This window comes from Haliotis cracherodii, unplaced genomic scaffold, assembly GCF_022045235.1.
Source record: "Haliotis cracherodii isolate W230 unplaced genomic scaffold, xgHalCrac1.p SCAF_5, whole genome shotgun sequence".
Lineage (NCBI taxonomy): Eukaryota > Metazoa > Mollusca > Gastropoda > Lepetellida > Haliotidae > Haliotis > Haliotis cracherodii.
In genome coordinates this window covers 63,325,005-63,339,136 of record NW_027266308.1, presented here as the reverse complement: position 1 = coordinate 63,339,136, position 14,132 = coordinate 63,325,005, and the positions used below count along the sequence as shown (strand labels likewise).

The window sequence follows — 14,132 nt, the reverse complement described above, 5'->3', positions numbered from 1 at the left end:
ACTCACTCACTCACAATAAATTCACATTTACAATACAGTCCAAGTCTAAAGTAGGTACCACTACGACAAGAGTTTAGCAAGAGTTTAGCTGGACTTAAAAGGCTACTTGAAGTCATATGTCAATGACGGACATTCAAAATGAAGCACAATGACATTTTGAGAAATAACCCTGAGTCTCCAGATTTTGCAAGAACACACCAAACGACACCAATGCTTGGTTGTGTTCTCTTGTCAAAGGTCACGACTAAAACTTCAAATTACGGCTACAAAAAATAGAAACATACTTACAACTGCTAAATTCTGATCTAACCACCACACATTAACATCTGTATAACCCAACTAGCAAGGGAATAAAATGGCATTTTAAATAAGGCTTCCATGGCAGCCATGCTTAATGACTTAATCAATCTTAATAACTGAGTAGAATTGTGAGTGCAACTTTAATGATGCTAGTTTTGATCATCATTGTGAAGTTCAGCTTCAAAAGCCTTTTGAGTATTAGAGTGAGTGAGGTTTTACGCATCTTCCCGAGGCAAGAGAGTTAACTGACTATAAAAGTCCAGTTTCCACCCTTGCCGAACTAGGCTCGTATTATGGAGTTACATTTTGGCTGGACTAACGAGTCTATGCATAGTCCAATCAAAATCACGCACTGAAATCAAAATCCGGTTCGTAAACTGTTGTGCAGATTTCTGTCTATTGCAGGATTTGCAAAGCATGTGCAATGCCAACTCGTTGTAAACAGTTATTTTCCAAATCTTTTCATGTTTTTAATCAAGGTGCTCACGTGATTTGATGCATTTCACGGTGACGTTTTATCACAATATAGATCTTGATTATCGATCAGATCGTCCTGACTGGGCGCCACCATTTTGGGTGAAGCAAATGCAAGTGATACGAGAGGTGGAATCTTATTGGTCCATAGGAGAGGCTTAGATGGGACATAAATGGTAATAGCCACTGGTGGCGCTACGATTGAGCCCAGGAATTCTAGCCTAGTTCGGCAAGGGTGGAAACTGGACTTTTAAAGTCAGTAAACTCTTTTGCCTCAGGAAGATGGGTTTTACGCCGCTTATACCAATATTCCAACAATATCACGGCAGGGGGGGGGGAGGAGGACACCAGAAATGGGCTTCACACATTGTACCTCCTGTGAGTATTAGAGAAAATATTAAGAACATAAAAGTTTACAAAGAGACTACAATCAATTGCAAACACATCCTGATATAAGGTCTCATGCACTTAGTCCAAAATGCTCAGTTACTTTTTTCCATTTCAGATTTCAACAAAACTCTCTTCTCCATTACCGAATGTAAGTATGTTAGTTCGTTGCTTTTCATAGAAATGTGTCACAGCTGACACAGAGACACTAATTATGTAAACAAAGGTTTTTTCTGTGTCACATGTGCCTGTGGTCAAACCTGGCGCCAGCTGCCAGGTGGTGATTGATTGACAAACAATTATTATTTTCACTATCAAATCCCAAATCCAATCAATACATGGTAAATTAACAACACAAAGAGTTCTCCCAAGAAATACAATTGATCAAATATTTCCTGAATTTAATTATACAACAGAATAAGAGATATGGTGTTATCAACCAGGACATAATGCCCACTACATAAAGTGATCTTAGAGCTATGGCAATCACACAAGTCTATGGGTAATTATACGAGGTATGACAGGCAGTGCAGAAAGGTCACCTTGTTGAATGGCCACATTATACTCCAGAGTTTAACACACGGGGATGGACAAAATGTTATCAGCATTTGTCCACAAAGAGTGAGTGAGTGAGTGAGTGAGGTTTTACGCCACTTTTAGCAATATTCCAGCAATATCTCGGCAGGAGACACCAGAAATGTCCAATGAGATAAAGACCACTGCATAAGCATGTGTGTCATACTGATGTCACTAAACAAAGTTTGAAAGATGTGAAGTAAGACCATTGTTGTGTCCCTTGTTACCTCTAACTCATTGTGTGTATGAAGATATGCTTTTATTTATACAGGTGAAACATGTACAAAATGAGAAAATATTCAAGGGATGAAAAATTTGAAAAACTTCTATTTTCTAAAATTATATTCTAAATTTGAAGATTTAAAATCATAGTTTATAATTTAGCATGTCACTCTGTAACAGTGAGTGAGTGAGTTTAGTTTAACGCCGCTTTTAACAGTATTCCAGTTATATCGCGGCTTGTCAGTTTAATGTGGGAGGAAAGCCCGAAGTGATGCAGGTCTCAGACGTTTATCACTTCGGTGAAACCCACGAGCACGGGTATGGTGCTGACAAACCTAGAAACATAATCTGGGCGAACCGGGATTCGAACCGACAATCATAGGTTTCTGGCGTGCCCAAGGGACGCAACTCTGCACAGCGAATCGCGGCGCCTTAGACGACTGGGCCATCCGTGTCCCCTCACTCTGTAACATGACATCAAGGATGGCAGACCATGTTTTGAAGCTAACAGTGTTCACATGACATCAACAATGACAAACAGGTGTCATTCACATGACATCAGCAATGATAGACCAGCGCCATTTCACATAACGTCAACAATGACAAACAGGTGCCATTCACATGACATCAACAATGATAGACCAGCGCCACTACACATGACTTCAACAATGATAGACCAGCGCCATTTCACATGACGTCAACAATGGTAGACCAGCGCCATTTCACATGACGTCAACAATGATAGACCAGTGGCATTTCACATGACGTCAACAATGAAAGACCAGTGCCATTTCACATGAAGTCAACAATGACAGACCAGTGCCATTTCACGTGACGGCAACGATGATGTTGGTATTCGGCTAACAATAGTGATGGGCACTGCAATCCTTGTTGCACTTTTGCTTTGCATGGACTTGATAAACTCTTGAACCATATGGTCATAAACAATGTTATCGACCTGAGCATCAACATAATACCACACAGGCATATATATAGTGTTATCAACCATGACACGCAGATCAATAAAAGGATATATTTAGTCATTACCATGCGAAACATACATTAACATCTTATCTACAGAATTGATATTTGATATTGATATGTAAAGATTGTAACAAAAGTTTGGAGTTAATAATTCATTGTTCTACTTCATTATCGATTCAGGCATATTCACTGCATTATTACATGTCTGATAAAAGTGGTTCTTTTTATAGTTGACACAGAAAACACTCCATGAGCGAATGTGACTGGGTGCACCTGGTTCATATCTGCCTGCTGAGTGAACTGTGCTACTCCACCTAACGCATCTTGCAGTTTTACCTCATTATAATGCACACTTCATAAACACTAAACTATATGCAATATTTCTACATCTTACACCTTCACCTCATTAAAACGCATCTTTCTCTTACACCTAAATACTAACAGCCTTTAAAATTCATACTTGTCTGCTAGCCAGAGACTACTAAATTGTGTTTGGGATATGCAAAAATCCAATAGTGCTAGTCTTAATTGACTTGAAGCATTTGAGGGCAATAATTTTCAACCACTTCTCAATGCTTCAATTTCGCTACAAATTGGAACTGGATTGGGATTTATGTAATCTGACAGAAAATGTAAACATAGACAACCTATTTAAGTATGACAAGCAACAAAACTTGGACCAGTAAAATAAGGTTTACACTAGTCCTTCTAGACCAGTTCTAAAAAGCAAAATAAATTTCTAAGGCTGACAAGATCTCTCGGGTCTTACGAACATTATCAAACTGCCCATTACTTTTGACCTATTTGGCTGATTATTGACCTTGACTCGTGTACATGCACATATAACCTGTCTAGAAACTGAACTGACATTCAATCCATCATATCTGACCTTGACCTGGTTTTCAAACGGGAGTGTCCACTTACCAACTTTGATCAAAATCTATCCCTATTGTTTAAAGTAACGATCTAGAATACAAAATGTTAACATAATGGTGGATGATATATGTGCAGATGGAGAGAGGTTGTGGTACCTCTACTGTTGGCCAGCCAAGTGAGTAACACGCTGCACATTACCACCAATCATATAAATGTTAATAATATTTTATGGTGCACAAGCAGTTTCTCAATCTGACAAGAATTGACTCAAAAAAGATTTAAAAATCATTCCTGTATGTCAAACTGAACAGTCTTACTTTAATCACTGAAGACTAAGGTGATCTGTGAACATACCTTTTATGAGTGAGTGAGTGAGTATGTTTTTTTGCCGCTTTTAGCAATATTCCAGTCTTTAATGAGTTCACACTAGTTCTGTGATCAAATAAGTGAGTGAGTGAGTGAGTATTGTTTTACGCCGCTTTTAGCAATATTCCAGCAATATTAGCTGGGGGGCACCAGAAATGGGCTTCACACAATGTACCCAAGATGGCAATCGAACTGGGTCCTCAGCATGATGAGCAAACACTTTAACTACGAGACTACCCGACTGTCCCCTGTGATCAAATGTCCATCATTGGCATGAACAATGTAAAATATTACTGTGATGGTCTACTTATCAAAATAACTGTTCCCGTTCCATCTTTTCCCAAGAGGGGCGGTCGGGTAGCCTAGGTGTTTAAGTGTTTGCTTGTCACGCTGAAGACCCAGGTTCGAATCCTGACATGGGTACAATGTGTGAAGCCCATTTCTGGTCTCCCCCACCATAATGTTGCTGGAAAATTGCTAAAAGCGGCCTAAAACCATACTCACTCGCACACTCATTTCCCAAGTAATTTTCTTGGAAATCTTCTCTGCACAATTTGACTATTATTATTGGATTAGAGCTTTGATGAAGGATACAGATCTATGAAGGCCTGAGCAAGATCTTCGGACTTCATGAACCATTGGTGCATGAGGTAGAAGACCCGAGCATACTCCTCCTGCCGCTCACACGGGCCCGCCTCACCTGCAACACAAACCACAAGATTGGAGACACCCTATCACACAGCACCCCTTACCACCCAACCCCTTCAAACACCACTTGCCACCTCAACTCCTCAAACAACAACCCTTGCCACCCAACCCCTTCAAACATCGCCCCTCACCACCCAAACTCCTCAAACAACAGCCTTTGCCACCCAACCTCCATCGCACAACACCCCTCACCACCCAAACTCCTCAAACAACAGCCTTTGCCACCCAACCTCCATCGCACAACACCCCTCACCTCCTCAAACAACAGCCCTTGCCACCCTACCCCTTCAAACAACACCCCTTACCACCACACCTCCTCAAACAACAGCCCTTGCCACCCAACCCCCATCACCCCTTGCAACTCCACCTCCTCAAACAACACCCCTTACCACCCAACCCCTTCAAACAACACCCCTCACCTCCTCAAACAACAGCCCTTGCCACCCAACCCCCATCACCTCTTGCCAACCAACCCCTTCAAACAACACCCCTCATCCCCCCCACCTCCTCAAACAACAGCCCTTGCCACCCAACCCCTTCAAACAACAACCCTTGCCTCCCCACCCAATCACACAACACCCCATGCCACCCAACCCCCATCACACAACACCCCTTGCCACCCCCCACCCACTCCAGACAACAACCCAACTCTCCAGGAATCGCACATTCCCTCACTATCACCACACACAGAGCCTCAAACAACACACTGGACTGCACCATAGTAAACACATCCTTATTTACATCACTGTCTGTGCCAGGTAACATTGACACAGCTTGCTACAGATAAGAGCTCCTACTTCCTCTTTCATATTCTGATAGTGACATATTATTATTCTCTAGATATGAAACACGGAAGTCAGTCAAGGCTCATTGTCATAATGTAGCACTGTGTATAGTTGATCTGGATCTGGAGTCAACGGCCCTTGATACAAAGCGATCTTATCGCAAAGGGGGTCGTAACTTTAATAACACAGATTAACGAATAATAGTGTTATATTTGAGAAAGATTAAAATAGTATTGTGAGATATTTTACTTAATTCAAAGGCCACAATGCAGCAGGAAAAACAGGATTGCTGCTACACTCATAGCCTCTACATTAATATCTAGTCTGTAAAATGCCTAAAGTTGCCATGTGTTAACATTGCAACACAACACATACAGCATTGCAATAAGTTTCAAAAATGAGCATGATGAAGATTGAAGTGTCTGCCTCTGAATGCTGTCCCATCTCTGCATCAAACACTTACACTGAACTTTATAATTTGCACCAAGTATTATTATTCATAATTTCATGTGTGTGTTAAAGGAGCTATCAATATTATCAATTGACACAAAAATTATGAATTTTAGTTGTGTCACAACACGATCTGTTCCCAGGCATTATTTCTGTTAAATAAAATAATTGATAACTGCTGCTGAAATTATCATATTAATAAAATAACAGGAAAGCAACATTTTAGTGAGTGAGTTGGGTTGGGTTAAACGCCGCTTTTAACAGTATTCCAGTTGTATCGCGGTGTGTCAGCTTAATGTGGGAAGAAAGCCCAAAGTGATGCAGGTCTCAGACGTTTACCACTTCGGTGAAACCCACGAGCACGGGTATGGTGCTGACAAACCTAGAAACATAATCTGGGCGAACCGGGATTCAAACAATCATAGGTGTCTGGTGTGCCTAAGGGACGCAACTCTGCACAGCGAATCGCAGCGCCTTAGATGACTTAGACGAATGTTTTTCATATTTAGTGATGATATTGTATGGAAGAATATTGACAATATCCTGAAAGTGTTCCAATGCCATTGTCTACGAAAACCAGTGACTTACAGAAGACTTCAACGCAGAGCTGGATGAGACGTTCCGGCGTTGCGGCGCGGATGTTGACGCCGGGTAGCACCGGTCTGTCCTCCTCCATCAGAGCCACGCCCACCAGGAGATCCACGCCCTGCATTGGCGGCGGCGACTCGGGGGGTCTGCAGCAGCGGTGGCGGCGGCAACTCCGCCACAGGGGTCACTCACTCCAGGGACACACTGCAACAAAACAACAGACATCAATAACACTGTAACAGAACGTCAAACATCTTGCAACACTGACAGTCATGTTGCACAGAATGTCAACATCTTGCAACACTGACAGTCATGTTACAGTCTCCAAAAATAACTTGGTGTTGATATCACCCCAACCTGAATAGAAAAGAAACACACATTAGTGTAGTCTGTGTATTATAAGAGTGAGTGAGTGTGTGAGTGTGTGAGGGAGGGTGTTAAATGTTCCAGTTACATCACGGCTTGTCAGCTTGATGTGGGAGGAAAGCCTGCAGTGATGGAGGTCTCAGACGTTTACCACTTTGGTAAAACCCTTGAAAAACAAAATACTGACAAATCTGAAACATAATCGGGGTGGACCAGGATTCGAACCCACAACCATTAGTTTCTGACTTGCCCATGGGACGCAACTCTGCACAGCAAATTGCATCACCTTAGACAACTCTCCCATCTGTGTCCCCATCATTTGAGTGAAACAGTGCGATTTGACTGATCATTTACAGGAAACCTAGCGGTTGAAAAAACCTAATCCACATTTAAGTCATCACTTACAACATATATGGTATTCTGCCCCTGAAATACCCCAAATGCCAACTTAACTGAGACAATAATTCAAAACAACTTCAACATAAGGAAACTAATTAGGTAATAATTAAAAAAAATTAAAATAATTTCTCACAAACTTTCCTGTTTTCACACAAAACAAAATTTCAAGAAGGAAATGTGAAACCTTAAACCCAAACAAAAGTTGGCGATGTTAATGACCCATAACACCTTTGCACCTGGTAACATCACTGACACACCTATGCTTGTTGTAAGAGGCGACTATGCTAGTCATAATAGGTTACAAACGGGGTCGTGTGACTTGGTTGATGCATGTCATCGTATCCCAATTGCGTACCACAAACAGCTTGAAAAGTGATGCGGCGCAAAACAATATTAACTCATTCATTCCAAACTGAATAGATCGATGTTCATGATGTCAATCACTGGATTACTTACCACCATCACATAGCTAGAATATTACTGGGTGTGACGTTAAACAACAAACAAACAAACAACCATGACTAACAAAGTACCTGTCCTACACATACATGAGGAAAGTTGACAGCTGCCAACGAGGACAGACCACACGGAAGAAACTGCCTGTATGATCAATATGATTACAATATCACAAGTGAGCTTGATTAGGTCAGCATCTCCCTGGCTATACACATGCAGGGAAAGTCTCATATCTCATGACTGAGAGGGAAATATAGCAATTATCACCCTTGGCAAAGGTGAGATAACTGGACATAATAACTTGTATCTACAAGCTTCCATTTCCCTCTTGATTGGCCCTATATGATAACATCTGTCTCATAGAAAAAGACAATGTATTGTACACAATGTTGTTCACTAACTCCAGGAATGTATTTAGGATTCTAAACTGTCCTTGTCAGGCAACTTTGGAAAAATTGGGAAAACAATTAAGTTCCAATTTTTTTTAATACTGGGTATTTTCACATTGAACTTACACATTGCATTTTTAATGAAACAATGTTATATTAAGCATTAATGTTTTGTTATAACTATAACAGTTTAGTTGGGATATGGTTAATTCCAATTCGGGATCTTTTACTGACATCGCTGCAGACGAGGTCCCGACTATAAGCCTCCATACAGATCTAGTGAGTGAGTAAATATAGTTTTACGCCGCTTTTAGCAATATTCCAGCAATATTACGGCGTGGGACACCATAAATGGGCTTCACACATTGTACCCATGTCGGGAATTGAACCTGGGTCTTCAGCGTGACGAGCAAACGCTTTAACCACTAGGCTACCCAACCGCCCCCTCATACAGATCTAGATATGTCCAGCGTCAGATACTGGCACCAGTTCTATAGTCCATGCTAAATTGCCAAATAGTTTATCACTTTAGGCCTTGGTTACCCCACTGCCACTGAAGGCTGGTCAAAAAAAGAAAACATTTGACATCAAATTGAATTGTATTATATCTCTAACAGAATTTCTGTATCTTTGTAACAGGAGGTAAATAAAGTTTTGGGCCCAAAGTGGAAACTTTAAAACTACAACTAAAAAGACTGTGTTTGGCCAACCATATGAGAGTATGACGTTAGATATTTACTTGATGTTTAAATCCTCAGAAAAAGGAAGATTGTAATTTCAGACTGACATCCAAAAGAATTTCACTTTCAGTTGCCATTAAACAACAGACAATGAATAATGAACAATACCCAGCATTCATCCAAATCTGGTTCACTGAGTGCAGGCTAAATATCATTAGATGCTGTGTTTATGACCCTTACAGCACACAGCTGTGCGTGAAAATGGTTGAATATTTTCATAAATTTCATCGGCCTGCTAAGTAATTTGTGATATGGGCTTTACATGCATATCACATTATCAAGGTAAAAAAAGTAGTGGGTATAATATAAAGTCCAGGATATAACTGGACTATGAGGGATAGAAATTAACCAAGAAAGTATACCAGCCCAAATAGAGATAAAATACAGCATCACCTCCAAAAGGTTTAAAATTCTACTTGCCTTCAGGTACCTTTACCATAATCCCAACTGGTTTGAACGAGCAGGCTAGTGCTAATTTCTATCCCTGAATATTGCTGTTGTGGTGTTAAACAACAAACAAATAAACAAATGTTCCCAGCTAGATTTAGAAGATATTAGCTGTGGTCACAGACTGATTCATCTGTACTTGTAATTTCACATTTAGATGGCTGGAACTGAGTCCCTGAGAGGCACATCCCGGATATAACAAAGTTATTTCAAGACTAGATTTCAAATTTTGAATAAATCAGAAACGTTTCTGTATCTCCTAATCTGTTCTCCAACTTTCCGTCCGAGAAAAACAGAAGTCGGTATGTTTGAACAACATTCCCAGGTGTGAGTCCCATGTTCAGTAATCACTTACATATATTCCCCCTTGTGATTAAAATCAACTGCCACGTCTTGCTTAATTAGTACATTTAATTATAGAGTTGTGTATACCTATGAGAAGGCTCGTGAAGATCCGGGTTAGAATTGGTCTTTAGCAGCCCGTGCTTGTCGTAAGAAGAGACTAGCAAGATCAGCTTGCTGACTTTGATGCATGTCAATTCCGTATATCAATGCTCATGAGATCAATCACTGGATTGTCTGGTCAAGACTTGATTATTTACAGGCCACCGTCATATAGCTGGAATATTGCTGATTATAGCATTAACCAAACAACCAACAAACAAACTAGGACAAACATATCAGTCTCTTAAAAATCATGACGTAATGTATGACATCAGTACTCACAGTAGGGTATTGTATACTGAATCACCAATACATCATGTGAACATAGCATTGACAGCTGTTGCAACCAATATTATCCATTTGAATATCTTGATTGGATTTAGAGGTATTGGGATAGACCCAGTTATCAATGTAACGCAAATGTCTACATCCTGATGGCAATACATTGCTAACAAGTTAAAATATCAATAATTTAAATCCATACCCCACTACACTCTTGATAGATGTCTTAAAATGTAAGATATACTGTCAAAAATTCCATTTTCCAAAAATATATCTACTTGATGAGCCACATGGGTATCCATTCAGAAAATTCTCATACATCAATATCAAACAATAATAGCTCCCCTAAAACTTCTCAAGCAATCTTTTGTTGAATCGAGGACTTGGAAATATGTCTAATATTCCCAAGAAATCTACAGTTAAGGGCGTTGACTGTTGCAGAAAATAAGAGGAACTTGTCATCAATCAGAATACTCTTGTAACAGTTGTACCAGTGATGCAATGTTATTGCAAAAATGAAACGCCCTCCATAGTTTTCAGTAATTTCATTAATCACAGTACTAAACAGGAGTCATTAGGACATGACATATCTCCCCAGTCTGGTGCAATTCGGAAATGGAGTTTGGCTACTTATACCTCACTTATGGTTCATTGCAATTGGATATCTTCAGTTCAATGAAGAAGAAAAAATGCTGTTCAATATCAATACAATATCCCAAATCATCAAAAGGCACCAGTTCACCATTAGACTGATCTGTATAGCAAGTTTCATAAAAAAATATTCAACAATTTAGGAGTTCAACTCCAGAAATGGAAAAAGGACAGAGGACAGGACGGACATGCAGATCGCTATATCCCCTAGTTATCAAACCAGGGTGATAAAAACAGTATCACAATATGTATCACACCACTATCAAACTACATTTCATCTCAAAGTTATCCTAAAAATTGATTTCAGATCCAGATGAATGTCAGATGGATTCCACTCAATAATCTGGAGCATCAGAGCAGCCTAGTAATAACATCACCTTGTCTCGTGTCTGGGTTCATTTTCCAATATCAGACCTCAATGTTAATTTTTTTTCCAGGGAGCAAAAACAGTATAAGTATTTTAAGGAGCCAAGAAACTATGCAGGGAGCCAACTTTACAATCTGTAAATGAAATGAAGTCACACTTCACCAAACAACACAAACGTTTGCGGGAACATACGCAGTTTTATTGATACATTCATATCAACTTGGTACTATTTTAGATTAAGTAGTGACGAAATGAAATTCTGTATCAAAGCCAAAGTAGCCCACAAGTCCAGACACTTTGAATAAGTCAAATTATGCTTGATCAAACACTGCATCTTCAGAACAACAACAGGAACAAAAGTAACTGCACAACATCATGATAGTCGAGTTATCAACTTCTGCTGGCCCCTGCTTGTAGAGAGGATGTCTAGGGCGTGTCGAAGACCTCATCCCCCTCAACACAGGTTGTCACAGACATCCTGACTGGGTCCTCCAGGGTATCTATACCATGTGACGATCTGGAGTCTGACTTAATCCTCTTCTGTGAAGAAAACACACGTTCACAGCTTGCATCAGTTACTGGTATAACAAGCAGGATTTCCTCGAGATGAAGGAGATCCTGGAAAAATAAATAATTAAAGATTAACTCATTTTGAAGTTATTAGTTCAATAAACAATACTTGTCAATTCAACTTTTATGTTTTTTATTTAGGGATTGTCACTCAAAGACTAAGAAGTTCACCTTGAAGACTGTCTTGTACGGCTCCTCGGGAAGGAGAACTGCAAAGAGACTTGTGTTGTTCTTATCTTGAAACTCTGTGCTGACCAGCTGTTTGAAGAGCTTCCTCTTGTGGGTGGTGGCACACAGATTACATCAATTTCTGTAAAATATCATCATCATCATCATCATCATCATCATCATCATGCTTACAGTATCAGAATGAGATTACTTGTAGTACTGTGTTAACTCTATCACAATCATTTCGTAACTTACAAGGGAATTAAATTAAAATATTACATAATGCAAAGCTACATATAGTATTATTTAATAGCTTAACTGACTTTTTAAAGTTTAAAGATATCAAACATTACCACATGGCCAGACAGATACAGCACATTTTACAATTGAATAAAACAAACTAAAACAAGAACACCAACCTTGACCGTCGACTCCTGAAGCAGCCAGGTAGGTACTGGAGTTTACCCTCCCCCTATGATGAAAGGTCTGATGAGCTGTCAGGCCATGTGTCCTGGTGGGAGATCGTAAAGGAGGACACGGCTTTGGCAGTGCCATCAGTAATGTTACTCCAGAGTGCGCCTCCTAGCAGAACTCTAAACCTATCAGACAGACCCTCAGCTGTCTTTCTGGCTGAAAATTTGATGTCTGTACAGACAGACATTCAGTGGCATGGTGTTTAAATCCTTCTCAGGCTCATCTGGAGTCTTCTTTAGAAAGACACCCTGCCATTTCCAGGAATGTGTCCAAATGTCCCTGAGGCTGAACACGAACTTCAAGATTCTGGACAGAGGTACTTGGAAGTATTGTTCTCTCATTCTGCAGGTGAAGGCTGAGCTTTGAATGGTAGTCAACAGATCGAGCAGGAAGTGGCAAAATGTGGCACATCTGAATGTTTGTAAGCGGTTGAACACAAACTTAGTCCTGCCTGCGACCTCAGCATGTTCACTTGTTTCTGACAGACGTTCTGCATGATTAGTAAGCACGCCATATTGACCACAAACACTGGCGGTAGTCTTAGGTCTGAGGAAAATACCCAATGCTTTTGCAAGGTGTGGACTTTTATTTCCATAAAATAAATAGCATAAATGCTTATTGGGGCAATTAATTTGTATAAATAATAGCAGGATATTTAAAGAAATTGAATAATCATCATAATTGAGGCTGATTCATTTGGTCTTCTGATGCCAAAAGTCAGACTTATTATTTACACTTAGTCTTAGATGTAACTAGTTACTTTGAAGGTCTGTACAAGTTTCTGTTACTTGAGAATTAAACTGAGTACAAATTCTAATTTTTTCATAAATGTTTCAGATTTGAATTAATTACTTTCAAACTTTCTTAGTCAGACTTTACCTATGAGGTAAACACCCGATTACAATGATCTATGGACATTGATATTTGGCCTTGACCCCTCATTTTTCGGCATGATTTACAGTCGCTCCATCTGTGCAAAGAGAAACTAATTTCTCTTCGAAATTTTCGTGCTTCACTTTCAAGAACTGGTTTGAAACTTGAAGCTTCTAGAATTCCATCCGCATGGGCGTCATTGAGCTGTGCAAGACCCTATTCACTGTCATTTTTTCCTTTACAATTCTAACGATGACAGCTTCTGTCTCCTTGATGGCATTGTCAACCATGACTGAATAGTGGTGACATTTCTTAATTTCATCTTCAACACTGGCCTTCATCTCCGATGCAAACGTCCCAACAAATTTTGGACATTTACCTCTGTGGCATAGTCGTATGACACATCAAGGCCATTCTTTTTTGGAAGAAGCAATATAATGTTCTAAATTTTGTAAATGGCAGTTCCTCCATGGGTACTGTAGAGGCAATATTCATTTTGATCATCAGGTCCTTTCTAACAAGCTCAGATGTGATACATATTACCAGATTCTTTATTTAGACAAATGTCGCTGCAGTTTTTGTGTCTTCCGTTCTTTGAATGCTTCACAACTGTGTGACGTCCCAGACACAAAGTCTGTGTTCCCAGCAAACAAGGGATATGTAGAACAGTATGAGCAAGTCATTAGATCTTCTCCTGGATCATATTTTAACAATACATTCTTCAGCAAGTCTTGTTTGAATTTGTATTGTCTTGTGAAAGTGGCATTGGCATTGGCTTTGTTTGGTTTGT

General features: G+C 39.8%; 1 protein-coding gene and 1 pseudogene across 5 annotated transcripts in view; both read right to left on the bottom strand.

Moving 5' to 3' along the window:
* Positions 1 to 14,132, bottom strand: part of LOC139442138 (ras guanyl-releasing protein 3-like) — a 93,615-nt gene that overhangs the window by 36,939 nt on the left and 42,544 nt on the right. For all 5 annotated transcript variants that reach the window (XR_011651690.1, XM_071222937.1, XM_071222940.1 and 2 more), the window contains 2 exons: positions 6,717 to 6,920; positions 4,780 to 4,885 (listed from right to left, as the gene is read on the bottom strand). Coding sequence is in view for 4 of the 5 variants with exons in the window: in XM_071222937.1 (XP_071079038.1) it covers positions 4,780 to 4,885; positions 6,717 to 6,840 (230 nt within the window). In the remaining variant the exon portion in view is untranslated. The remainder of the gene's footprint in view (positions 1 to 4,779; positions 4,886 to 6,716; positions 6,921 to 14,132) is intronic.
* Positions 11,569 to 14,132, bottom strand: part of LOC139443816 (uncharacterized) — a 31,668-nt pseudogene continuing 29,104 nt past the window's right edge.